The sequence below is a fragment of the Mytilus galloprovincialis genome, chromosome 7 (genome assembly GCF_965363235.1).
Source record: "Mytilus galloprovincialis chromosome 7, xbMytGall1.hap1.1, whole genome shotgun sequence".
In the NCBI taxonomy this organism is placed as follows: domain Eukaryota; kingdom Metazoa; phylum Mollusca; class Bivalvia; order Mytilida; family Mytilidae; genus Mytilus; species Mytilus galloprovincialis.
Genome location: NC_134844.1, coordinates 15,397,833 through 15,425,448, shown reverse-complemented (window position 1 = coordinate 15,425,448; position 27,616 = coordinate 15,397,833). Strand labels below are relative to the sequence as shown.

General features: G+C 31.7%; 1 protein-coding gene across 2 annotated transcripts; it reads left to right on the top strand.

Annotated features, from left to right (window-relative positions):
- The first annotated feature begins 20,834 nt into the window (after positions 1 to 20,834).
- On the top strand, positions 20,835 to 27,215 carry LOC143082404 (uncharacterized). 2 transcript variants are annotated; one of them, XM_076258056.1, is made up of 4 exons: positions 20,835 to 20,926; positions 24,496 to 24,613; positions 25,934 to 26,106; positions 26,730 to 27,215. In XM_076258056.1, exons 1-4 carry the CDS (start codon positions 20,890 to 20,892, stop codon positions 26,933 to 26,935), a joined length of 534 nt encoding a protein of 177 aa, XP_076114171.1. In that variant the 5' UTR covers positions 20,835 to 20,889; the 3' UTR covers positions 26,936 to 27,215. The 2 variants fall into 2 exon arrangements, with proteins under 2 accessions (XP_076114171.1, XP_076114169.1); XM_076258054.1 differs by lacking the exon at positions 20,835 to 20,926 and adding an exon at positions 23,588 to 23,738.
- The last annotated feature ends 401 nt before the right edge of the window (positions 27,216 to 27,616 follow it).

The following is a 27,616-nucleotide window of genomic DNA, read 5'->3' as shown; positions in this document are numbered from 1 at the left end:
AGATGCATATATAATTAGTTTTGGAATAATAACCGACATTATAGACCCGCGGACCTATATAGTGCAGAATAAAATTCCGTATCACTTCTTTTAAATTCATGTTTTCAATGGATACTCAGTTTTTTTTAATTTTTCTTAATGCAAAATTTATAATATGAAAATGTTTTGTCGTTAGAAATATTTGTATTTTAATCAAACGATCTTCAATATCAAAAAATTGTTGTTGCGGATGAATACCACGAGTGCGCAAGAGGGCAAGAGCGAGCGTGTAGAAAATCGAGAGGAAATCAATTCACACATTTATACACAGAAAGGTAATTATATTTCAATTATTTTATTTGGAGTAACCTTTTTAAACCGTTTGTAGCATATATTTGTCTATAATATTAACGTAGCAAAACCAGGAAAATTTAATCTGTCATAATATTAAAATAAATTATCAGGTCACGTCCCCCGCAGCCATTTTGAAAATACCAGCAGATTGGGAGGAGTAACAAGAACCTGCAAGGCCTTTAAAGATAAGGTTACTATTTGTGTATTTTTTATAACAACAATTTGTTTTTATAAAGATCTCAACAATTTTTTGAGTTAAATTTCTTTTCTTCGTAAATAACAAGTAGATTGATCACTTGGACACACACACGGAACTATTTTCTGTTTTTAAGATACTGTTTCGGATTTTCGCTCCTTCTCCGACTTAGTTTGTTGCATTAGTATATGTGAATATGTCCCCTTGACTGGAAAATTTGTAATGACTTTGACTATGTCTATGTAAGTAATTCTAATATATAATTATTGGTTGAATTTATTGTTTATATAATATTCAGAGAACACTTTTTCTTCTTCCTATAGAGTTGGACTCTTTTTGAGTGTATAAAGACTCTTGCTCGTAAAATCAAGAGTCTTACTTTACACTGAAATGTCAGAATTTTGGTTAATCACATTTACTGAATTACTATAGATATATTGGGAGAAACCTTACAGTTTTGGAGATATAAATATAGATTAACTGTCCTGTTTATTAAGTCTTCCTTAGCTTGACCATACATGACATGTATCGCCAAAATTATATGATAATTTGATGACATACTTGTGCTTATCATTCTCTACAGCATTATTTAATTTAAATGTGTAACCATATCCATGTCAAATTTTAGTAACTTATATTAGACATTTGTTCACACATACATGCATATGTGCATATGAGAACTTGAATTTAAATATGATTAGTTATATCTATGAGAAATACAATCAGTTAACTTTATCTATGAGCACCCATGAGATCTTAAATTGAGCAAATATGATCAGTTATATGTTGAGTAAAATTTGAGCTAGATCTACTCAATTGAGTTAGATATATATCAATATTGAGACTAATCTAAATGGTTATTTGAGCACACATGAGCCTATTTATACTATTGAGAGCAATATTGGGATACTGCATGAGCAAACTAAGCAAATCTTTATTGAGACAAACCTATGAGCGCTATATTTTTAAATTTGTTCTTGACAATTTTTTGTTTATTTTTTTAAAAAATATAGGGACAACAGAGTTGGTGTATGTGGGTTCGATTCCCACCCTAGGCATTCATTTATATTGGCTGGTGCAAAGCGGGCAGTTTAGCTTAGTGGCCCCACACTGACTCTGTTGTTCATATGTTACTTGAAAAAATTAGGCGGCATCGTTCTTTATTTTTCTATTCAAAATCAGACACTGCAACAAAACCATTGAATAATTGTGAAAATTATACCACAGATAACTATGGTAAAACTTTAATTGTTTTTGGCATAATTAAACTTGGCTGCCATCCAAGATCTAAAAAGTTTTTACATTGATGAATTATATATATCAGATTTGGATTCTTTTGGTTACAAAACATTTTGGATGGTACATGTAGGTAGCGGCCAAATCTTTATTCCTAAAGGCTTAAAGCTTTCAGGTCTGAAAATCGCCCAAAATCATCACATTTTGACAAATTTGGAACATAAAATGTACTTTTATGAAAAGAACTGATTTATTGAGCATGTTGAGTGTTAAGACTTTTGAAATAGACCCAAATTACGAACCAAATTGAGAACTTTTTGGAGTTTTATAGTTTAGGCTATTTTGGGCAATAAGTGAAAATTGTCCTTTGAATCAGTGGTTTCACAATAACCATTATATACTAAGTATCTGTTAGAAGATAGCTCTTTCACAGTACATTGTTAAACTTAAAGATAAATATATACCGACAATGTCCAATATTAATGATGGAATGAGATTATACATGTATATATATCATGTATATACTGTTTTATATTGTTACATGTACATACATAAATGAAATTTAAACCAAACTGTTGTCATTATTCATAAAAAAAGAAAAGGGAGGTATGATTGGTATAAACTAGACACCAGCTCTAGACAAAATGATGAAAAAGAAATAAAGCTTATAACCATACAACATTTTTACAATCAGAAAAAAACTATACATAAATCAGTTAGAAATAGCCATGAAATGTCAAATGTTAAACAATATATACAAGAAAACTAATGGCCACATCAATGTACAATCGGGAAATCAATATATACACCAAAAAATTACAAGGCCTGTTTTACAGGTTTCTTACAAAGGACCGACACATTCATATGGTAGTTGTGTTCTATATGTATAGTGCGAAATGTTCTCATTGCTAAACATTTCTAAACCAGTGGTATCCAAAGTATTAAATCCAGAACAAAGTAAAAAAAACCTAACAGTTGAAAAACTATCCAAATGTGATATTCAATTAACAAAAATACCATCATTAGCAAATGGCTATCTACATATAATACATTGTAATATTTACAATGAACCATTTAATAATTAAAAACCAATTGTTCAAAGAACAATTGAAGGTCTTTCCACAAGTGAAGATCTATTTTATTATCAAAATATTAAAAATCAATCTAAAATGTCAGTTCCTATGGCTTTATAATATATAAATATGAATTTAAAGCAAAGGTCAAAATCTAGAACGTGCAAATTACCTATGACCTTGACCTCAATTTCAAGGTCATAAACCAAGGATCTCAAATCAAAAGACCCTAGGTCTTTATTATGTATGGTTAATGAGTTATATGACTTTAGGCATAATTCTAAATATAAGATGGGCAAAAACTCCTATTTATTGTTTACGCACCCTTTCAACCAAAATTTATAAGTAACGGCATGTCACAACTAACAAATTAGTGAAAATAAGATGTAGATATGTTATAAGGTTTTGAAAATAAGTAAAAATAAGCCAAAATAAAAAATTTAGAATATGACCTTGACCCTTGACCTTGACCTAATTTTCATTTTTTTTTACCAAGGATCTCAAATTAAAAGACCCTAGGTCTCTATCACTTATGGTTTACCAGTTAGAAATGCAAATCACTTATATCAAATACATAAGGGGGAATAACTCTCATATGGAGTATCAGGATAGCTTTGGTTTAAAACTAAACTCGAATCCTGAAGATGTAACGAGCAATTTGGTAAAATAAATTTGTCGTAATCTTTTACGGTTGCGAAGGAGTAGTGGCCACAAGAAAAACAGTGATTGGGGAGATAACTCTTACTGTGCGGTTGTCAGTTTTAAAGCGTATAAACTATACGATATCATATTCCAAATATCTAAGCGACATCTTTTGAAACAACAAAATTACGCAAGAAAAAAAATTAGGCAGAAGAAAAAAAAAATAATAATCAGAACAAAATCAATAGGTCTTTCCACGGAAAGGTGGAAAGACCTAATTAGAAAACAGAACCTACAATGTACATGTATAGCTGCTAATTTAAAAAAAAAAATATAATGGATAAATGATTGACAGTGTTACAATAAAACCAAGATACAAATGTAACTCAGTGGAGCTATTTATGAACATTTAAAGAGTTTGTGTTGACTGCAACAAAAATCTAGAATAAGGGATAGTAATCTTGCTGTGTTAACATCCATTTAATTAGCAATTGATCCAAAAGCTAAATGTTTCAGAAAAAAGACCTGGATACTACATGTACAAACATTGTTAATTAATGCCATTTGTAGAGCAGGATCTGCTTACCCATCCGGAGCACCTGAGATCACCTGTTTTGGTGGGGTTCGTGTTGCTCAGTCTTTAGTTTTCTATGTTGTTTCTAGTGTACTTTTATTTGTATGCATGTCTTTTTCAGTTTTAGTCATGGAATTGTAAGTTTATTTTCCATTTATGAGTTTGCTGTTCATCTGGTATCTTTAGCCCCTAAGTTTCCCCTGGGTCAATTATTTTTTTCGCCACCTCTTTCGCCAAAACAATATATTTTTCCCCACTTTATTTTTTAATTAGTCACAATATTACAATTTATCTGTTTTGATATGATTGTCTTGAACCTCTTTTTCATAGTTCAGTGAGTGACTATATAGCTACTCGAAGAATTGTTTGCTATGTTGATTCTCTATTATAAGTTATACGCTAACGATGTTTGTATGTGTGCAACTATATGGTCATAATGCCAATCTAACAGTTCTCATTTGACCAAGTAATCATTGATAATTCACAAAGTTAAGTTTCCTAGTTCAAGTCAGTATCTCAGATTAATAGCATATTATATTTAATATTTGTACTATATTGTATGGTGAACATATCTGTCTGGTAGGTATAATATAAACACCTGTCATTTATCAATAATTCAACACAACTTGAGGTCCTCTGATGTTCAGTACTTCAGTACTTTGATTGACGATTGACGATAATTATGAAATAAAGAATAATATAAGGATCTGAAATGAAACAAATGATTGCTCAGAAATTATATACTGAAGATCATTGTACATTGGACTCATTTTTCTAACAAAATTTATATCATTGATGACCGTGATAATATGGAACTTTGATAAATATTCTTACTTTTTAAAAGAATTGTATTTTTATAGTAAATTATATTCATTGTTTTATTTGTCACCATTTGACGAGTAACATGGATATGCGGGAATATTTTACTCTGGGCTAATTTTCCTGGGAAAAGTATTAAACTTGTTAGTTCATTTTTAACATGTTTTTACTTGATGCCCTGGAAGAAAAGTCCGAAACATGCATTTTACGACCGAATTGACCATCACGCGTGCGTCGCCTCAGCTGAAGACTCAGATTTGAACAAGAGACATATTTCAGTCATGTAGGCATTATGTTTCTTTGCATAAGACGCATTCATAGTATGCAGACAGTTTGGCAAATTCTATTTATTATGATATAAAAGAAATACCCCCCCCCAAACAACAACAACAATTTTCATACGCTTTTTAAATCATGGTTCATACTTTTTACAATGTTAGGGGCATCAGAACGGAGTATAAGATTGACAATGTTATTCTAGTATGGTACTTTATAACTACCTAGATATACCATGAACATATTGGAATCAGCCAGCATGGACAACTGAACAACTGTAGATGTTGTATTTCAGATCTACAAACATGGGGACAACAATACGGACAGACTGTTTGGTCGGAAGAGAATTATTTAAATATTCTGTATCTTTAATTTTAAACAAGAAGACTTAATTCTCGGACTTCAGTTCGAAAGAAATCGACGTCACTCTCTTTCTTACGTCGACCTAGTTTCGGTAACTCTTGGGAACTTTTTGCAAAAACTGCACGGGTGTGATCTAATATGAAACAACAAGAATACATTTTAAATGATCTCCACCTAGAATAGATTACAAAATTGATAAAATGAATATTGGACCTCTGCATATAATTTATTCATTTAATCATGGACAAGCTTTTATAGATATAAAGACAATGTTATATCGGGCTTTTTATTGTACCAGTAATTTAGTGCAGTCTCTTATTTGTCGATCAATGATAGAAAAGTTTGAGGTTTTATTTCAATATGATGCAATTTAGAAAGTTTAATCAAAATCAAACTTTATCAATTATACCCTGTTTGTTTAAAGTGTGTCATCCGACGAATTTGAACCTCGATATTTCTTTAGAATTTTAATATCGCATATTGAATCTCGTTTAATAAGCTTTTTAGAGAAAAAATTAACTCCCATGAATTGATAAGCATGTTTTAAAAATATTACATGTCACTAGATTGTGATGCTTTTTTCATGGTATCATAATCTAGTAGCTCTATTGAATCCATCCATGTTGCTCGTTTGAATTAACTATTATGAAACATTGATTAAATTATATGAAATTTGAATTTAAATAAAAGGGATTAGTAGTAATACAAACGTTTCCTGCTTTCCTATATCTTACTTCATGTGATTAAAATGTCAATCAATAGTCTCTAGATATCTCTTTAGAAACATTTTACGTTGAACAGAAATACTATAATAAAACATGCATGGGCTTTCGAAAATACTGCACGGAAACATAAAACTAGAGTCAAATAATAATGTGCAGCAGTTCATAATTAAAATGTGCTTGATTGCATAAGTTTGTTTGCAAATAATAGAAGTATACACACAAATTTATTCAAGTATTAACAGACACATTATTTGTAGAACAAAGTTAGTTTTTTTACAAATATCGATTCGGATTATTTGTCAATGGTAAGATTTTGAAAAAAGCAAAATTTAATAGAAAATGAAAAATCATTTTTTTTTTATCTTAGTTTATTCAATTCATCAACATATATATACAACAGACATATTACATATTACACAAAAATATCACAAGGCAATGTTTTAAGTATAATGACATATATAATCAGCACAATAATTAGAAATTAAATGTTATGACACCTTCGGTTTCTTGTACCAGAATATTATTTTTTAAAAGGTGTTTCTCAAAAACATTTCTCACACAAATATTCATACAGGTAAGTTATATAATGTTTTACCGTGTATTTAAATAGTATAATAATAAGATCAACATTACTGTTTAAATTTTTAAGTAAATTCCTTCTCCTGGTAATATAATATCTCGCTATAGATAACATGAAATTGACAAAACTTACATTTACGCCTTTGATATATCCAAATCAACCAAACATAAATACATCGTCGCTGTTATGCAAAAACCTCGTATCTCAATTTTTTGCGGAAATCTTTTTATTGATTATTTAGAATTAAATATGTATGTTCCACTGTATGCGAAAATATCTGATCTTCTAACCAATCATTAACCTGAATTCTGACATGTGACGAAAAAGTGTAGTCGGATTGGTGAGACATTTTGTTGTTCGAAAATATCGTATCTCAAAAGAAAAACCCACGGTACGGCAGCTGACATCATAACAGCTACAGTTTACTGAATCAATTTTAGGTTCTCAAAGTTAATAAAGCTTAGAAATAATGTGAAAAGCTTTCAAAATACATTAACACATGGTATGGGTAAAATCCCTTTGTTCTTACTGTGCTATAATCTGGATAATGCACAGCAAAGGTGTGCATTAACTACCTCAGATATACTGCACAGTTCAAATCTATTTTTACCTTTAGGGGCGGTTCCTAGATTTTAAAAGGGGCGTTATTCTATCAAATTAAAAAAATAATATCACCGAGCGTAGCGAGACTAAACACAATATTGACGATTTTAAGGCAAAACACGATAATTTGTCCAATCCTAGGGTGAACGACATGTTCGTCCCCATTCCCCGAATCCGCCATCTGCCTTGAAATTACGACAAAACTGAACTTTGTACAAACATCGTAGTTTTAGAATAGGAAAAAAGAAAGGTTTCTCATTCCTTTTTTCATCTTAGCTTGAACATAAAATGTTTCAGTATTATATTTTGCGTACAACATAAATCTTAAATCAGTGTTTTAAAGGCAGAAAGAAAGTTAAAACAATTTTTGGTAACTTCCGCCAAAAAAGAAATGTAACTAAGAATATCCGAATAAAAGAAATCTGATTTGGACTAGTTTTCAATTCAATGGAATTTATAACGACTTCTTGAATATCTATTCCCCATATTTTTGGATCGAATTTAAAGGGGGTCATATTTAAGTTTGTTTTAAAACAGGGAGATTAGCTAGAGATCAATCCGACATCATTTTAGATGGACGTGTCTGTAGACACAAAGAAATTTGGGGGAGGGGGAGTAAAAGATTGGAAAGAGAAACGTATTTTCTGTTTATTCAACATTTAAAATTTTAAATATAACATCTAATTCTTCCTCGGTTTATCTTTCTCTATTAAGCATATCATTGGTGAAAAGAAATTCAAAAGTAATTAATCTAAACTCAATAACCCTTTCAGTTATGATTTTTTTTCATACAACGATTTGAAAGTACTCAATTTGTCAAAGTCTTAATCGTCATTTATTAAAAAAAAATGGGAATAGATTTACCATTAAATTGCAATTTTACAATAAGTCTAAACCTAAAAAAAGTTATCAATTGAAAACTTACCAATGAAAGTCGTATTTCCCCCTTTCTTTACCCTACAATAAACTTTCCTAGGATCCGTGGATTGCGGAATATCGTCCACATCCAAAACGTTCACGTAAATTAATGACGTCATGTGTTAAAACAGTTATTGGCCAATCAAATCGGTATATAGAATTTAATCTGCACGCGCTCAGGATGACCCTTTAACCCGAACTCCTACGTCGTTCGGGTTAATAAGGGTCACCTGAGCTGTGCAGATTAAATTCTATATACCGACTTGCTTGGTCAATAACTATAACATATAGGTGCAGACATTTTTGCCCGTATTGGTAATTGATTGGTTAGAAGATCAGATATTTTCGCATACAGTGGAACATACGCATTTAATACTAAATAATCGATAAAAAGATTTCAGTTTTTACTGCCTGGTGTAAAATAATCAAAACCTTAGATACGAGGTTTTTGTATAACAGCGACGACATGTCATGTACCTCTTCATACACTAAGTTATCAATTTTGTCAGAATCAACATTATTAAATAAAACTGACAACTTTTGTTGCATAAACAGATAAAATTCTACTAATTCAGAACATAATAGAAATAAATGAGTGATATTTTCTACTTCCTTTTCACATACATTGTATTTTATAAGTTTCATAGTCGTAAGTTTAGAATTTGTGAAAATACAATAATGTGCTATTTTGAAATCTAGATCCATTTTAAAAGGTAACACGATACCGAATGACGTTACGCCATGAGTTATTGTTCCTGACGTTATCGAATAACGTTCACACATATGTGACCCGCCTCGACATTTGCAGGCTTATGGAGATAGAACGTCTTTGTTAGAAAACTTATAAACATGATAAATATCGAGATTCGATGAAATACGTATTTGTGAAGAAGAGATAAACACTTTCCTTGGCTTCTTTTTTGCGGACGCCGAACTATACATTATATATGAGTTTTGAAGATGTATTACTTTATCGTTTGAAGTGAAAAATATTTGAATCTACATTTTAAATTGTTACAAAAAAAAAATCAAATTTCTGCTCTATAGATTTCCTTTCATAAATGAAATCTGAAATATATCCCTAACAAATGCACCGTATAAAATGCATATAAGAGAATACCTACTTATAAACTGTTACGCGTCGCATACTAAGTATAGAGACATGCATAATAAATCTAAATTAAAAAAAGGAATGATTAAAGCTTACTTTGACAAATTTTAAACTAACTTCATTTCAACAAGTTTAAATTACATGTTCTAAAAAAGAGCTACAAAAAAAAATGCTCTGCTTTAGAAATTTTCTTTCATAAACGAAGTCTGAAATATATCCATAAAAATGCAGCGTATCAAATGTATATATGAGAACACCTACTTATAAATTGTTACGCGTCGCATATTATGTTTAGAGACATGCATGATAAATCTAAATTAAAAGACGAATTTAAAAAAAAAAAAGGAATTCTTGGTATAGATATAGGAAGATGTGGTGTGAGTGCCAATGGGACAACTCTCCATCTAAATAACAATTTATAAAAGTAAACCTTGGTTTATTTTTGCAAAAAGTACATATTCATAATTCACGCCGTATCCCCATGAAATTTTGTTTTGAAAGTAGAAATCTAATTTATAGAAGCTTGAATGATGTGTGAAAAAAACGGTGAATTTTACAACTATTAATTCGTTTTAAAATGGTCATCATAAACACCGCTCGGACAAAATTGAAATTTATTTGGATGAGAATACGGATATAATTAGGGGGGAAAGCACATTACAAGCAGACGTTGAAAATCATACAGAAAAATAATTTGTTTGTATGGAATGTAAAAATGTGGTTATTTAGCCGAATAACTTTTCCTGTGTTCCATGTGTAAACAGTCTCTGAAATTCATTGGTCTGTACAGAGTAAATTCGATATAGTTTTGGAAATATTTTAAAATACAGTACCAGTTTTGTAATCGTATAAACCAGGTCTACTCAGGACGGACAGAAACATCGGAATGAAGCATTAGAAAGTTAACGAAGGCTGAGAAATACATGGGCACTTGATTCGGCAGAAATAAAATAACAAAATTCAGGTTCCGTTACAGTCTGAATAAAACCAGGCCCGAGTATCCACTTGCGTCTACAAACGCAAGTTGATAGTTGGGGCTGGCTGTAGTCAGACCGGTTCCGTGTTCCCTGATACCGTTATAATTTTTTTCTTGAAATTTATATGCAAACGACTGACTTTTTATCATTCAAACAGCAAGAGACTGTAAAAAAGCTAGATCTATAAATCATTTAGATTTTATATTCGTGTTAATTTACGCTTGCATGGGTATTCGGTGATTTTTTAGTTTTGAGTTGGAAATAATGTACATGTACAAGTTGGGAGACAAAACGACTGAAAGAAAATTAACAAAGTTACCTTTTAGGGCTCTGAGGGCCATATTGCTCGCATACTAGGCGTCGGAAAAGGCCCGGAAAGTTTCTTTAAATTAGTTTTTAGCACAAGTATACAAGTATATATATACATGTATAGCGTCAGTTAAAATTTTCCCGACCATCGTCGCGGATGCCCTGCCTCTATTGCAAAACCTACCTATTGTATTTATTTTTTACTTGTTCTCGTCCTGAACATGCATGAAATATTTTCCACTGGACGTTAAGCAACCAATAATCAAAGCAATCGATCCTACAAATTTACACCCGTCACTTGGAACTTTAGTTGTTAAAATTTAAATCTTTGCCTCTAATTTTTTCAAAAAATTCGACAAAGTTTACGCAGACCGCGAGGAAGACCAAAAATGAACAGTTACGCAAAACTAAATATCTACGTTACCGTTTGCTCATTATGGAAGTGGGGTAACATGAGACTTTATTTGTAAAAGTACAAGTATACAAATAAAAAAAAAATTTGTGTACATGTACATGTTATTTGTACAAAACTTGGCTGATAGAATGATAAATGGAGATATGTGATTTGCAATTTATAAGATAGCAACAGCTGGGCATTAATTAAACGACATCAACACCAAAGACATCAAGAAAATCGTGTCTAATGCTAATTGGAATAGTATCTTTACACTTCTTATTTGTAGTTTTAGTAAACGTTGGAAAATTTTGAGTATGTGTAGTATAATCGTCACAGTAACATTTCAGTCTCTTGGTAAATATTAGATTAAGTTATAGTTATTGACCAAGCAAGTCGGTATATGTCATTTAATCTGCACAGCACGAGATGACCCAATAACCCGAACGACGTAGGAGTGCAGATTAAATTACATGTACCGATTTGATTGGCCAATAACTGTTTTAACACATGACGCAATCAATTTACGTGAACGTTTTAGAAATGTGGACGTTATTCTCCAATCCGCGGGTCCTAGGAAAGTTTCTTGTAGGGTAAAGAAAGGGGGAAATACGACTTTGGTAAGTTTTAAATTAATCTTTTTTTTATATTTAGACTCATTCTAAAATAGCGATTTAATGGTATATGTTTTTAAATCGTTTCCGGTAATTTATTCCCAATTTTTATTTAATTGGTGACGATTAAGACTTTGATAAATTGTGTACTTTCAAATCGGTGTATGAAAAAAAAACATAACTGCAAGGGTTGTTGAGTTTAAATAAGATTAATTGCTTTTGAATATCTTTCCCTCAATGATATGCTTAAAAGAACCGAGGAAGATGTGTAATACCTAAATTTAAAAGGTTAAATAAACAGAAAATATGTTTCTCTTTCAAAACCTTTTACTCCCCGCAATCCCCCCATTTCTTTTAATCTACTGTATTACTTTTTAAGACACGTCCATCTAAATGAAGTCTGATTGATCTCCAGCTAATCACCCAGTTTTAAAACAAACTTTAATATGGTCCTCATTAAATCCGATCCAAATATAGTCTCTTTATAGGAATAATTATTCAAAAAGTCGTTCAGATGGCGGATTCGGGGGTGGGGGCGAACGGGTCCTTGGATTGGACATAGTACGGTGTTTTAGCTTAAAATCGTCAATATTGTCTTTATACTCGGTGATATTTATGCCCCACCTACGATAGTAGAGGGGCATTATGTTTTCTGGTCTGTGCTTCCGTTCGTCCGTCCGCTTCAGGTTAAAGTTTTTGGTCAAGGTAGTTTTTAAAGAAGTTGAAGTCCAATCAACTTGAAACTTATTACACATGTTCCCCATGATATTATCTTTCTAATTTTACTGCCAAATTATAGTTTTGATCCCAATTTCATGGTCCACTGAATATGGAAAATGATAGTGCGAAGTTCAGGTTAAAGTTTTTGGTCAAGGTAGTTTTTGATGAAGTTAAAGTTACACCAACTTGTAACTTGGTACACATGTTCCCTATTATATGATCTTTCTAATTTTAATTCCAAATTAAAGTTTTGACCCCAATTTCACGGTCCACTGAACATAGAAAATGATAGTGCGAGTGGGGCATTCGTGTACTATGGACACATTCTTGGTTTTTTTTTTTAATTTGATAGAATAACGCCCCTTTCAAAATCCGGGAACCGCCCCTAAAGGTAAAAATAGATTTGAACTGTGCGGTATATCTGAGGTAGTTAATGCACACCTTTGCTGTGCATTATCTAGATTATAGCACAGTAAGAACAAAGTGATTTTACTCTTGCCATGTGTTAAGTCTTAAAACTTTTGCTCTTCTCTAGAAAATTAAAACCATAATGAAATATAAGGAGATGCGGTAAAATTTCCAATTAATCAACTTTCCACCAAAGACGAAATGACGGAAATGTTAGCCTTCTTACATTGCTACTACATTTCAAATCCCCAAATTACCATTCCACTATATTAACTGCATATTCAAAAATATGCATTGTCACCAAATTACAAAGAATATACTTATAGAGCACGTATCATCATATTGTTTAACATTTTCCCGTTCGACCGTTAATCCCGTATATATAGGGTTAATTCGGCTAATTATTTAGGACTACAGTCGTTTTGCTTCAGCTTTAAAACTATGTACCTGGTGTTATTTCTTATATTATAGGTGCGCATATCGTCTGGATTTTCTTTTTTGTTTCATGACAGGTTGCTGGATTAGGCATTTTGATAAAAAAAAAATACAAAGGCACACAGAGTACAGACTCCGTTACATCTGATACATGTGGAATTTCAAGCTGGAACTTTTAAATTTCGCAGTTGTTTTACTTATATAAAGAATGCATATATGATCTCAAGATTTGTTGTAAATCATTTTTCACAAATGACAGAATGTTGAAATTTGTGAAATTTTGCATACAGTTTGCTAACCCTGAATAATTCAGTCCCTCCTCTTAATCGATCTCTCCTACTTACTTAATGTAGTAAGCGGAATATAACGACTGAATTATTCGGTTTAACAGTTTGCAAGGTTTGTCCGACTTGCTGAGCAAACAAGTAACACATTTACACCACGCAGCGTACACTATACTACATGTATTGTATGTACCAAATCAAGAATATGACAGCTGTTTATCATTCTTTTGATGTTTTTTCAGCTTTTGATTTCGTCATTTTATAAGGGATTTTTTCGTTTTGAATTTTTCTTGGAGTTTTATTTTATTTTTTTGGAATGTGTATTTTATCAGGATCATTATTTTTCCTCATAATTTTCACAAATAACAGAATGTTTAACCTTTTTTGACTGGTGCATCAACTGTGTCTTTTATCATGTTTATAAACAACTGTTTTCAAAATTGTATTGTATCGTCCCGAACATGCATGGATTATTTGCCACTGAACGTTAAACAACCATCAAACCGAGCAATTAAAAAACTGTTAAATGAATCAATTTTTTTAAATACTCTATTTCTGCATCACGGGATGCAGTGATGATACCACCATTGTCTAATATGATGGAGTTAACAATCAGTAATTCAGATGAATCTCACGTGAAATGTTTTAATCAAATTTTAGAACAAAGATATTATTTAAATAATTTTATTTCAAATATTTACGTGAATTAAACGTGTACAAAATTCCGGTGATTTATGCATGAACTATTATCATAAGATTCACATGGAAGCTGTTCACGCAAGTTTCAAGAATATGCTCGTTTGATGTGAAAATCAGACGATATTAATAATAATTCATATGAGTGAAATTCCATGTGCAGGACGAAATAAAATGATATCTGATTCAGTAGAACTTTATATTGCATTACTAGGAACTTTACGACAGTCGACAGGGGAAATGAAAATAAAATATACTCATTCAGATCCCGACACATATTTTTTCTCCATTTCTCTGAGAAGGAATAACGTTATATTCCGTACACCATAACGTCACACGTTTTTGGTCAAATTGTAGGCCTATCGATCAACTTTGAAGCCATTTATTTCAAAAACAAGGATGGTGACATATGAGTTTCTATACGTGTATGGATTCACTATGGAATCCTGGATATTATGTTAGTTTTTTGTTTTTCTCCGTATATAAGAAAATAGCCATCCATTCGAAAATCTAAAAAGGTAAGCCGAAAAAAAGGCATTTTCTCTATATACCTAAGTAAATTTGTCTCCAAAATTAACGTTTTCCTATGAAAATTACAAAAAAACAAAAATGGTGACCCCCATTGTTTATTACATATTCCGATGTAAATCGATTCAAAGTACACGTATGCCAAAAAAATTTGAAATCGGGAGATGTACTATTCGGTATCGTGTTACCTTAATATAGATGGTTTCCAATAAAAAAAATAACGTTTTCCCATACTTTACAAAGATCATTCTCTTCAATCTCAAAAACTTCCGTCCACTTTTTATAGCAAATAGGAGGCTGACATAGTTTACTAGTTAGTAAAAAATACAATTCTTTTGTCGAACACATAGAAAACTCTGACAATTTGTCTTTGAAAATGACATTAATATTTATAGAGCGAGAAACATGTCTTCTATGAATACTTTTATGAATAATTTCTGTCCATTCTTTATGCCCGCGTCACACTGTCCCGATTTTTACGCCGATGGCAACACGATTATGGAAATTTTCAAAATCGGGACTGATCGTATCCAGATCGGGCTATTCGTAGTGCCATCTTTAACAATCTTTAACCATCGGCCACTTTTTCTAGCCTTCGGGGACAACTTCGGGAAGGGTTCTAAATTTTTTAACATGTTAAAAAATCCCTGAAGGTGCGTCCGATGTTGAGGGTTCGTATTGAGTTCGTATAACCATCCTCACCATCGTAATGTCACCGGGAATGCATCTTTGAACGTCGTATTGCATTCGTGTTTCCATCGTTTCCATCGGGCAGTTTTAACATTACGATGTCTACACGAATGAATCACGAAGCTATCCGAAGGTCTTACGATGGCAACACGACTTCGTGAAGACCTCGTAATCCCGTCGTGTTGCCATCGAATAAAAGTACGAAGGCGACAATATGGAACTACGACGGCAATAAATCCAGCTAAATTTAAGTTAATGCTCAGGACTTACTTTTACAAGTAAAATATTATTTTTTGTCAATTTTTCATATCAAGTAACATAATGAAAATCATAAACGCGCCTCGTACACCAACACTGCAGGTACACGTATATAGGGAAACCAACTTTACTCCATAACCATTTTGTTTCCTATATGTCATATTTTGCCGCATTTGTTGCTTTCCCTACATCCTTCCTTTTGTCTATATTATTATGATATTCTCCTTGAAAGAGTTCTTTTTGAATAAAAGGGATCAACGAACCCATTACCTTACCTTTAAGATAGATCAGTAAACATGGGCATAATTATGGGTGATTATTCAGACTAGTGCAAACATTTTACAGTTCAAACAAGGCAATGCGGAGCGTGGCACCCCCTCGTATGTAACATATTGGGGACAAATATGGACACTATATTTGTATATGACACATGCAGAAAATGGTAAATTGAATATGCACATTTGATACATAAACTATTATTTTTAGAAATCAACCAAAACATTCAGTAACTGGAAATACCTTTAATATTGTCTTTAGAACCAGCAGGTAAAAAAATGAGCAACCAATTTCCTGTGTACACGACGTCTTTTAGACATCGTATGGCCATCGCGCCATCATCGTATTCCATCGTGTAGCCTTCGTAATCCATCGTGTAGCCTTCGTGATCCATCGTGTAGGCTTCGGCTGAGATATGAAGCTTAAATACTCGTCTTCGGTTAACCTTCGTATGTCCATCTTTTGCTATCGTATATAATTTCGGCACCATCGTATAGACTTCATTATTCATCGTACTTGCTTCGGTCACTTTTTGGTATTTTAACGAGATCGGGACCAACTTCGTACGAACTTGCAATTTTCGCATTCGGGTGTCCATCGTATATAAAAATCGGGACAGTGTGACGCGGGCATTAGGCAATACAAATTTAAAGTATTATATCTTTTTACAATACTGTTAATATCACAATGATTAGTTACATTTTGTATCATCTCAACTATAGCCATTTCTGGTAAAAAAAAACCAACTCTATAACTTCATAACATATATCTTTTACTTGAACAATTCCAGCATTTATAAAATCATACCCTATAACAGTTTTTCCATCGAACAACACATTTGGATACAAAATAAGGGTTGATCGTATACATTTTCAGTGCTAAGATCAAACTCAATATCATCTCTTAAGAGATCAAAACCTTTTAACATTTCTTTGTAAACATTAGGAATACAATTCAAGTTTTCTGGTGAAGACATGAATAATATTTCTTCTGATAAGTTCATATTTAAAATTATTTAAAATCCGATTTAAAATTCCAGATGGGAAACCGAATATTATGTTGCATGTTGTTATACATACACTCTATTCCAGAAGTTAAAGTATTATTTTTCTTTCATTTAAAACAAATGAATGATTTCATTAATTCCAATCTTTCTTCTGCAGAAAATTCAAAATATTGTATTTTGAATCTAAAATTTATAATTAAGATATTCATATTTTTCATCTCTGTGTGAAACTGGACTGGAAACAGTTAATGTAGCCCCATCCTTCAAAAAAAGGGGAAAATACAAACCCGTAAATTACAGGCCAATATATTTAACCTGAATATGTTCCAAGCTCATGGAGCATATCATTACAAGCAGTATCATGTCTCTTCTAGAAAAACATCATATATTATACGATCTTCAGCATGGCTTCAGAAAATCATGGTCATGTGAAACACAATTAATAGATTTTACTCATGGACTAGCACAAACAAATAGTAGACGCACAAACTGACTTGATTATAATGGACTTCGCTACAGCGTTCGACAAAGTTTCACATCGTCGCCTCCTTTACAAGCTCAATTTCTATGGTATTCAAAATATCACACTAAATTGGGTTCAGTCATTTTTACATGACAGAACACAAACAGTAGTCATCAATGGCATTTCTTCCACCTCGATCAGTACCCGTAACAGCTCGTGTAACACAAAGAACAGCCACGACATATCCAGGCTTATGGAGGTAGAACGTCATTGTGAGAAAAACGCCGTTAACTATATTTGACTAGCCATTTCCAGTCTTAGGAGGGTACATTGTCTAAAATTTGATTTTTGTATATTTATCTAGAATATTCCGAAACAAAACTCGCTGTCATGTTATTATGACATATTTGTTGTAATAGCAATGAAACGAGACATTTCGAATACCGGTATGAAAATGAGACTGTTCTATGACGACTTTTACTTATCGAAGCTTAAGGCACTAATTTATAAAACACAAAATTATTGTATTTATTGGCTCTTAGTGATGTTTAATAGCGTTTTTGAATAAAATTTCAAAGACTTAAATTTACTACAATGCAAACAATTCTTATCTCTATTTTAGAACATGTAATTTAAACTTGTTGATTTAAAATTAGTTTAAAATTTGTCAAAGTAAGCTTTAAGAATTCCTTTTTTTAATTTAGATTTATTATGCATGTCTCTAAACATAGTATGCGACGCGTAACAGTTTATAAGTAAGTGTTCTCATATATTAATTTGATACGGTGCATTTATTATAAATATATTTCAGACTTCATTTATGAAAAAAAATCTATAGAGCAGAGCTTTATTTGCTTGTTTGTGGCTCTATTTTAGAACATGTAATTTAAACTTGTTGAAATAAAATTAGTTTAAAATTTGTCAAAGTAAGCTTTAAGAATTCCTTTTTTTAATTTATTATGCAAAAGATGTCTCTATACATAGTATGCGACGCGTAACAGTTTATAAGTAGGTGTTCTCTTATATTCATTTGATACGGTACATTTATCATGGATATATTTCAGACTTCATTTATGAAAGGAAATCTATAGAGCAGAAATTTGATTTTTTTTTGTATCAGTTTAAAATGTAGATTCAAATATTTTTCACTTCAAACGATAAAGTAAAACTTCTTAAAAACTTATGTATGATGTATAGTTCGGCGTCCGCAAAAGAGAAGCAAAGGAAAGTGTTTATCTCTTCTTCACAAATACGTATTTCATTGAATCTCGATATTTATCATGTTTATAATTTTTCTAAAAATGACGTTCTACCTCCATAAGCCTGCAAATGTCATGGCGGGTCACATTATTATATATAAATGACCTACCTGAATACTTACAACATGTAACAAGCGTAGACTCTTTGCAGATGACAGCATAATTTACAGGGAAATAAAAACACAAAATTATTGTCATAAACTTCAACTTGATCTAGACTCAGCAGCACGATGGGAGTTAGATTGGCTCATGGCATTTCACCCTGATAAATGCACCAACCTTACTATCTCACAAAAGAAAAATAACTACCGGCACAATTACATCCTCCGCAATCACATTCTCGAATCAGTTACATCCGCAAAATATCTAGGCATTACCTTACAATCCAATCTAAAGTGGAACAAACATATAGACAGTATCGTATCAAATGGGAACAGATCACTTGGTTTTTTAAAAAGAAATTTAAAAGTTACAACAACAGAAACAATATCAAGAGCATACCAGGCACTAGTAAGACCAAAACTGGAATATAGTTGTAGTGTCTGATGACATAATTTTTTGTCAATCACACATGCGCAACAACATGTATTCTTAAGTATTGAAGCCTTGTTGATCTAAAAGAAGAGGAAGAAACTAACAGTGTGCTGCTTTAAAGGTGGAACTTTAAAGTCCCTATAAGCACTGTCCATTCACATAAAATTTGCTTCTGTCTACTATTTAATTAATTTGTTATAGTAACTTAAACCTTAAGTTCCTGTAAACCTTGGATCCTTTTTTCATTAAAATACGTCAATCTATAATTTAGTTTCAATTTATAATTAAATAACAAACTGTAGACTCTGATAAATATGACATCCAAAATATTTCATATCTAATATATAAAGATTGCTAACTAATCTTCTAAAACAGTGTCTGATGTCACTTTCCACTAAATTTATTTCACACAAGATCGATTTTCAAAAAAAAAACCATTAAATTTAAACTTAAATTCATAGTTTCAGATCCTATCATGTTTACATATAAAGTATGTGATCAAACTATATCTCACATACATGTAGGGCTTGTGCTTTCTGAATTAAATGGTTCAAACGGGTTAAAAGGGTTTAACAGAATATTGTTTTGATGCATTTTCCTTTATACATTTACAAATTGCACACGTGATAGAAAATAGGAATTCAATTGCGTCAACTGTTTTAAACTCTTATACTCTTTACCTGTTTTTAATGCATATACGAAACATACATATTCAAAGCATATGAGCTTGAAAAGAATGGCGAAAGATACCAAAGGGATATTCAAAATTACAAAACGAAAACAAACCGACGTGCGTACATTTTTGGAAGCGCTTCATACAAAATGTACTTTGGTCAACGCTTTTACATCCCCAATGAATTTACAAAAATAAGCATTCAATTTTAATAAATTCCCTTTCATCAAAAACATTGCTTTTTTCAGTGTAAATATTTCCGAACGTTTGAGGTTAGAGGACTGTAAACTTGCGATAGTTTTCTTATCAATTAGATAACATCTGTGTACAATGTATTTGTTGTCCATGTATCTGTTTAGTAATTTACCATGCATGCAGTCATCGTAGCCTCGTGGATTTTTACAAAACAAATTCTAGATCTATTAAGAATTACATTGGACCATACACATTCAATATAAATTCAGTTACTTGGAAAAGAAGAAGAAGCAGAATTGATGCCAAAGCGATAATACATTTCGTGATGGAAAGTACAATTAGAGAGATTATTATGGCTTATATATATATCCATTATGTATGTAAAAAATATTAATTTTAGATTGGAAAATAAAGAGAAATCCCAACCCTTACTTTACAGCACCGAGGTCTGAAATAAACCAAACTGCGTCCCCATCCTTATTTGGCATTCTTAACTAATAAGAGAAATAGACGATTGCCACTTAACAGAATTGATTGACTTTACATGAAATCTGTAATGAAGTTGTTATAGATGTAATATGTTGTGTTGTTGTATACGCTATGTTACCTAGCATAATTATCGGCTTTTATAATATCAAGGTAGGTATATCGTTTCACCTGAGATATTGCTGGGTCAATAAATTAGCAAAAGTCACTCATTGTAATAAATAAGAATTTTATCATGCTGCAGGAATTATTTCCTTTTCTATTTACAATAGGTAAGTAATTTCATATATTTGATGGGACAGAATTTTCTCTTTTTTGTTTTCTTTTAAAGATGCATTGATGGGATATTTCAAATGACGTTGAACAGCAATTTTATATCTTGAGTTTTCCCTGTCTGTAGAAATCATTGATGGGTTTTACGTCGTGAGTATAAAAATGAAAAAGATAGTCAACCGTTAACTTTTTCATTCTATTCCAGGCTTTGTTTGATAATAATGCAAGGATTATAAAAAAGCGTGCGTAGCATAATTTCAAAATTTGAAATTGAAGTTTGCATTTTCCCTGCAAATCTTTCATTATACATCGTTGATGAAAAGTATTTTATAAATAGATAGCTGTTGTCAAGACAGATAATTCCAATAATTATATTAATCATCATCGTTATATCCTATGAAATAAAATAAAAATGTAAAATGAAAAAAAATTAACGTCATTACTGTATATAAAAATTAGCCCATAAGAAAAGCAAATAGGCTCATTTTTGGCTTTTATATTTCAACTTCATTTAAAATAAATAAAGATAGTAATAAATGATAGCATATCATCACCTTTTCAATTACAAAATGTGGTTGAATAATTTATTGTGTGAATAGAAATTTGATAATCTGCATAAGAAATAAAGTTTTATTAATAGAAGAATAGTTACACATTATTCGTTAAATGTTGGATTTTAGAAATAAATATCAAATTTCAGTGCGAGTCGTGGCAAATCTTTCTGAAATAACCATCACAAGATATGGTCGAATTAAAATCATCAAATGATCCATAAACTACACTTTTTAACATAGAATTGTCTTGAAATTTGATTTCTGTAATTTGAGGTTATTGTTTACTTTTCTGGTTTATAAGATGTAACGTGACAACTTATTATAAAACTGTAGAACTGTTGATGATAAAAATCGCAAAATGTAAATCAATCTTGAATCAATTTAGTATAAAACCACAAATGAATTTGCCAACAAGCTATTTAGTCAGCAAGACAAAATAGTTGTGTTCAAACATGCACGCATTTGATCAGTATGGTGAGGGTTACGATATTTAGTTTTTGTCTTCTCTACGCATAGTCTATATTTCAGTGGTTATAGTCTCGTCTGTAAGTCCACAAAAATGTCTTGTGTACAGACATAAAGAATGGATATTATACTCTGCGACGTCCGGTCTGATTGTTTGTTTAATGTTTTTCTTTGAATCGATCTGATGAGTTTAGCCTTTTTCAACATTTTTTCTTTTCTTTTCTTTTCTTTTCTTTTTTTTTCTTTTCTTTTCTTTTCTTTTCTTTTCGTTTCCTTTTTCTTTTCGTTTCTTTTCTTTTTCTTTTTTATTTGGGAGGGACGCTCACAAACATGTTTCACTCCGCAACATTGTGTGCATGTATGTGCCTGTCCCAAGTCGGGAGCCTGTAGTTCAGTGATTGTCGCTGGTTCCTGTCTGTGATATTTGTTTTTCGTGAATTGTTTCGTTATACATTAGCCTGTTATTTTTTTTCCATTGATATGCTTCACATTTTACATGTCGGGAAATATTATTTCTGAATATACGGTATGGGTTTCTTGTTGAAGGCCGTACGGTTGACTATAATTGCTTACATACACATCATTTGAAGTTTGGTTATGTCATTGGCAATCATACCAAATCTCCTTATTTTTATATATAAAACAATGTGTACGTAGGACTTTTAATTGTCCATTTGGGACACATTAAAATAAAATATTAAACCCTTATTGCAAATTGATTTGTTCTTAATTTGTCATTACATTTTTACAAATTGAAACTGTAATGCCACAATGTTCGAAATTCATGTTGAACAAAGTCTGTAAAAAACAATTTACTGTATTGTAAAAAATCTGTTACAGATGACAAAATCGATTATATTAATATACATTGCTTACCGTAGCCGTATTCGGCAAAACCTTTTGGAATTTAGGGTCTACAATGTCCTTAAATTTCGTACTCTATTTTGCCTTTTCAAAGTATTGATTCGAGTGTCACTGATGATTATTTTGAAGACAAACGATGCGTCTAGCGTACACAATTATAATCTATGATGAATTAAATCATTTCATAAAACAAAGCAGAATATAATTTTTTTCACACAGGGGAAATTAAAAAAAAATTACATTCACAGTCTCACAGAACAATATGTGTAAAGCTATTCAAAAACACATGGAGAAGCTCGCCTTCGAGGTACAGGAAGTCGTTTAATAACAGGTAAATGATTCTGCAGCTGACTATCAAAACATGGTTATTTAGCGCTCATCGAAAATGCACCGATCGCACATAAAACGTATTGGTAGTCAATTTCGAAAAATACTTTGGGATGGCTTGTTCAAAGCTTATCTGTATCTGTATGATTACGTCGTAGTTACCAATTCTGGCTTTAAATACATTCATGCACAATAAAGCCTACTAGACAAAATGAAGTGTTTTGATACGAATACTCGAGGGAAACAAATTTTTAAATTAAACAAAGGATAAACATGGATTAAAAAAAAAGTGAATAAGACAGCGCCATATTGTTTGGAATTTTTCGCTACATTTTCATCGGCTGTCTAGAATCACGAAACTACAACTTAAATTATTACGTTGCTACAACGTTGTGTTTGTATTGACGCCATTTTTCTGAAGTTTTTGCAACGGTAAGCTTATGTTGTCACAGCGTTCATACATGCATTCAAAATTGTGTATTGTTTCACTTCAATGCTGCTGTGTAAATAAATTAACACACTTACATTAACTGCAATAAATGAGATGTAGGAAAAAGGATTATGCTGAGAGAAATCTCCATTTTGCTATGTTACATGATAGGTAAGTTATTTTACTTAATGACTGTAATATTTTTTCTGTCAATGTAGAAATAACATAAAAAAAATTGGTGCACACTGAATAACCACATTTTTTTATGTTATTTCGAATAGACAGAAAAAATGTTACAGTCATTACTTATAATTTAATTCTAAATTCCATTTTAAACCGTAGAAAACCATGGAAAAACGTTGATGACGCCACGGTCACATAACTTAATCATGTCTATGGGCTGATAACAAAATAACGTCAGCCAATCAGAAGACATGTAACATCCAAAATTAAATTATTCCCTATTAGTATTATTTTAGAAGGTTTTACTGCATGAACTGTATTTTGAATAAAACTGCATATTATCCTGCGGGAAATGTATATTCATCGCGAAAAAAGTCGCGGGCTTTTACTGCAAATCAAAATGAAGGCACACATTTTATTACGTAGAAATTTAAAAAAAAAAAAACAAGTCTACCAAAGGCAACAGGCTCCTGACTTGGAAAACGGCGGGGTTTTATATGATTCGTGAGATCTCCACCCTCCCCATATACCTCTAGCCAATGTAGAATCAAGAAACACATAGCAATAATTCGCATATTGAATATATTTTTATTATTTTAACAATAATGTTGATAATTACAAATTTGTAGAATTGTTAAGGCTATTATAAGTTTTACTTTCTTTTCCAGGAGCGGTGTATGTGACCAGTGTTATCATTATGCATACGGGTATAGTTATGGCTATAATTTCTACTTTCTTTTTTCAGGTGCGGTAGTATGCGACCAATGTTACCATTATGCATACGGGTATAGTTACTGCAGCGGTTACTGTTCAGGGTACTACGGATCTGAGTACTGTATATACTATACCGGATATTATATTTTGTAAGAATTTTGATTTTATTAATTAATATTTCTCTCTGAGTTTGACATTTTTGGGTCAAGAATTTTGTTAAGGGATGACCATTTGATATTCCGTTGTTGAAGTGGAAGATGATTTTTAAAAGATTGAATATTAATTTTCTTCTGTTGCTACGCATATGTTTATTTTTTTCTTGAAAATTTTATTTGCACTTTTGTACATAATTGATTCGAACATTTTCATTCTGTTTGTATTTATTTTATTTATTGGAGGTTACCAAATTTCTGCCTCCGAAACTGGACGTGAAGTTTGAAACTTATAATAAACTTAATGCTCCAACTTTATTTCAAGTTCTAGAAGTACATATATAATAAGGTATAATTAGTTTTCTTTTTAACAAGCTTTTTTATATTTCCTGATTTAAGTTTTCAACATGCTTAAGACTTTCAGTACATTTTTTTTTAAATTATCATGAAGTTTAACGTACGTTCAACCTATGTCTACGACCACATTTAGGAGTCGTAGAATATTATCGTTTAATTCCTGAATGTTTATTATTTCATTTGTTATAAAACACAAAATTTTAATTTGTAATCTGTAAAAATCATTAGTATGAACCAATGAGTTTTGCAGGGAGTTTTGTGATAAGTACAATCATCATGAATCATGTATCTATTCCAATTCTTGAACCAATGAATACAAACATCATAAAATTAGTCTTCTGTGCACGATTTTATCATTTGTTTCGCATGAATTTCGTATAATCGTCATTTTTTTTTCAATCGGTCATGTTGTTGTGAAAATATGGCAGGTAATTAAAGTTCGTGTTTTGAAGCCGAAGTTTAACGATTGTCACCTGTTTGTCAACAATCAACAAAAACACATGGATATTGAGCACGTGTTTAACATGTACATCAGATTATAGTTTTATTTTAAGGACATCCATGCGTTTTGCGATTACCAGATTTTTACGAGATGGGTCACACTGATGTCACTTTGCATATGTAAAATATGTTGGGAAATTGTTCCAGGAAGCAATTAAAATAAAGTAAACTTCTTCTTAATATGAACAAATTAAAAAAAAATCTTCAGAAAAAGTATATATGTATATAAGTTTTATAATGAAAACTATCCATTGAGTTATGAAAAAACATATGCATTATTTTTTTTTTCAATTTGAGGTTTCTTATGACCTTAATAAAATGTAAATCGTGTTCTTGTCACAGCGAGTCAAAATACGTTTCTTAAATGAATACACTCATTGGTTTGTGTAAGATGTTCTCTGCAACAATAAGGCATGCTGCTGTCTGTTTTAATTTCACTTGATAACATATCTCTTTCAGTTCTGGAGGAGCCATAGCTGGCTTAGTTTTTGGAATAATTGCCGCTGCAGCCATTTTTATTGTCGTCGTAATTATATGTATAAAAAACCACAATAAACGAACTATTGGACGAGTGGTCGGACCTGCTCCTAACACAACAACAGTAGCTGTCACTAGTACAACACATCCGACAGGTATGTTTAGATTATTCCTTACAATATACAATCGTGTTTATCACAAAGACAATGAAATATTACGTTTGAAAGAAAGAGTCGCACATAAACAAGAAATACACATAATCATAAACTGATTCATGACTTTGAACATGTGAATCGTTATTTAACCCTTCAACTTTGTTCTTATTTGGCTTTATAACTATTTAGAACTGAACGTCACGGATGAGTCTTATCAAGACGAAACGCGCGACTGGCGTACTAAATTATGATCCTGGTACCTATGATAACTATATAACACTTGTTAGGGGCCTCAGGGGCCAAATGGTCCAAGTAGGCGAACTTTTGGATCACTAGACTGTCAACTGGAGACTGGGGTCGTGGGTTCTTATCCTGCCCGTGGCAAGTGTGCTCGACTCCGATCTTAATTTACTAGGATTGTGAGTTTTCATACAGAAGGTCAGGGGTTCTCTCCGGGCATTCCGACTTCCACCACAAATTAAAACTACCCGCAAGGAAATAATACAATAGTGCTGAGAGTGGCGTTAAACACGAACTGAACCAATCCATGAAACACTTGTTTGACGATATATTTCATTAAAATAGTTTACTGTTTAAGTTTTGAGTTCAATAATCTTTTTAAGGATACATGCAACCAATGAATCCGTACCCAAGCTACACGACACAACCGCTGCCACAACCGCCGCAGTACAGTCCAATGTATCCTCCGCCGCCAGCTTACTCCGTTCCGATGTCGCAAGGATATAGTGCACCAACACAACCACAGTACAACAGCATATACAACCAACCACCAGCATTTGGGAACAGAACGCAGACAACAAATGTATAACTTTGATAGTGATTATAATCCACCATTAATTGTGATACATTCATAACTATTATTCTGCTTTGCGTGACATAAAATAGTGCTGATATCTATAGTGTTTGTCGCAGCATTTCATCCTTCATTGATTATAAACAAAGGATAAATCATAAATTTCTTTAAATTCAAATATAAATGCTATATAGTTCTGCTGAATTTTTCATGCATGTTTAGATGCTAAACAATGATTTTTCTGGTGATAATGTATGTTACACTGTGTTATGAATTAAATCTAATTTTTCAGTAATGGTTGTTTATTGTAGAACTACATCGAAAACAATAACACAGGAAAACAGGTCACCTTTTCTTATCCTTTATTTAAGTGCTTTCGGAGATCTTCTGTAATCATCCCTACCAAATTATTGTTTGCCCTGTACTCGAAGGAACGTTGCTGGAAAAATAGATATTTTCAATTGCTATGTGGCAATTAGTACACGATACAAATGTACAAATAAACAAGTTTTTTTAACGTTTAAAACATTATATCACAGGCTTAAGGTCAAGGATCAGTAAATAAACTAGTCCATAGATTTTTTAAAAACTTAGAACTCAATTAGATAATGAAAATATACATCAGAAAATGTAAAAAAAAGTATATGTCACCGACTTCGTTTTCAAGAAAAATCCATTTTTAAAATGGTCCGAGAG

Excerpts from the sequence above, each read along its gene's own strand:
- LOC143082404 (XM_076258054.1), top strand. The coding sequence starts at position 23,699 with ATGCTGAGAGAAATCTCCATTTTGCTATGTTACATGATAG. Across the intron at positions 23,739-24,495 it reads TTTGCTATGTTACATGATAG|GTGCGGTAGTATGCGACCAA; the intron begins GTAAGTTATTTT and ends TTCTTTTTTCAG. Across the intron at positions 26,107-26,729 it reads TAGTACAACACATCCGACAG|GATACATGCAACCAATGAAT; the intron begins GTATGTTTAGAT and ends AATCTTTTTAAG.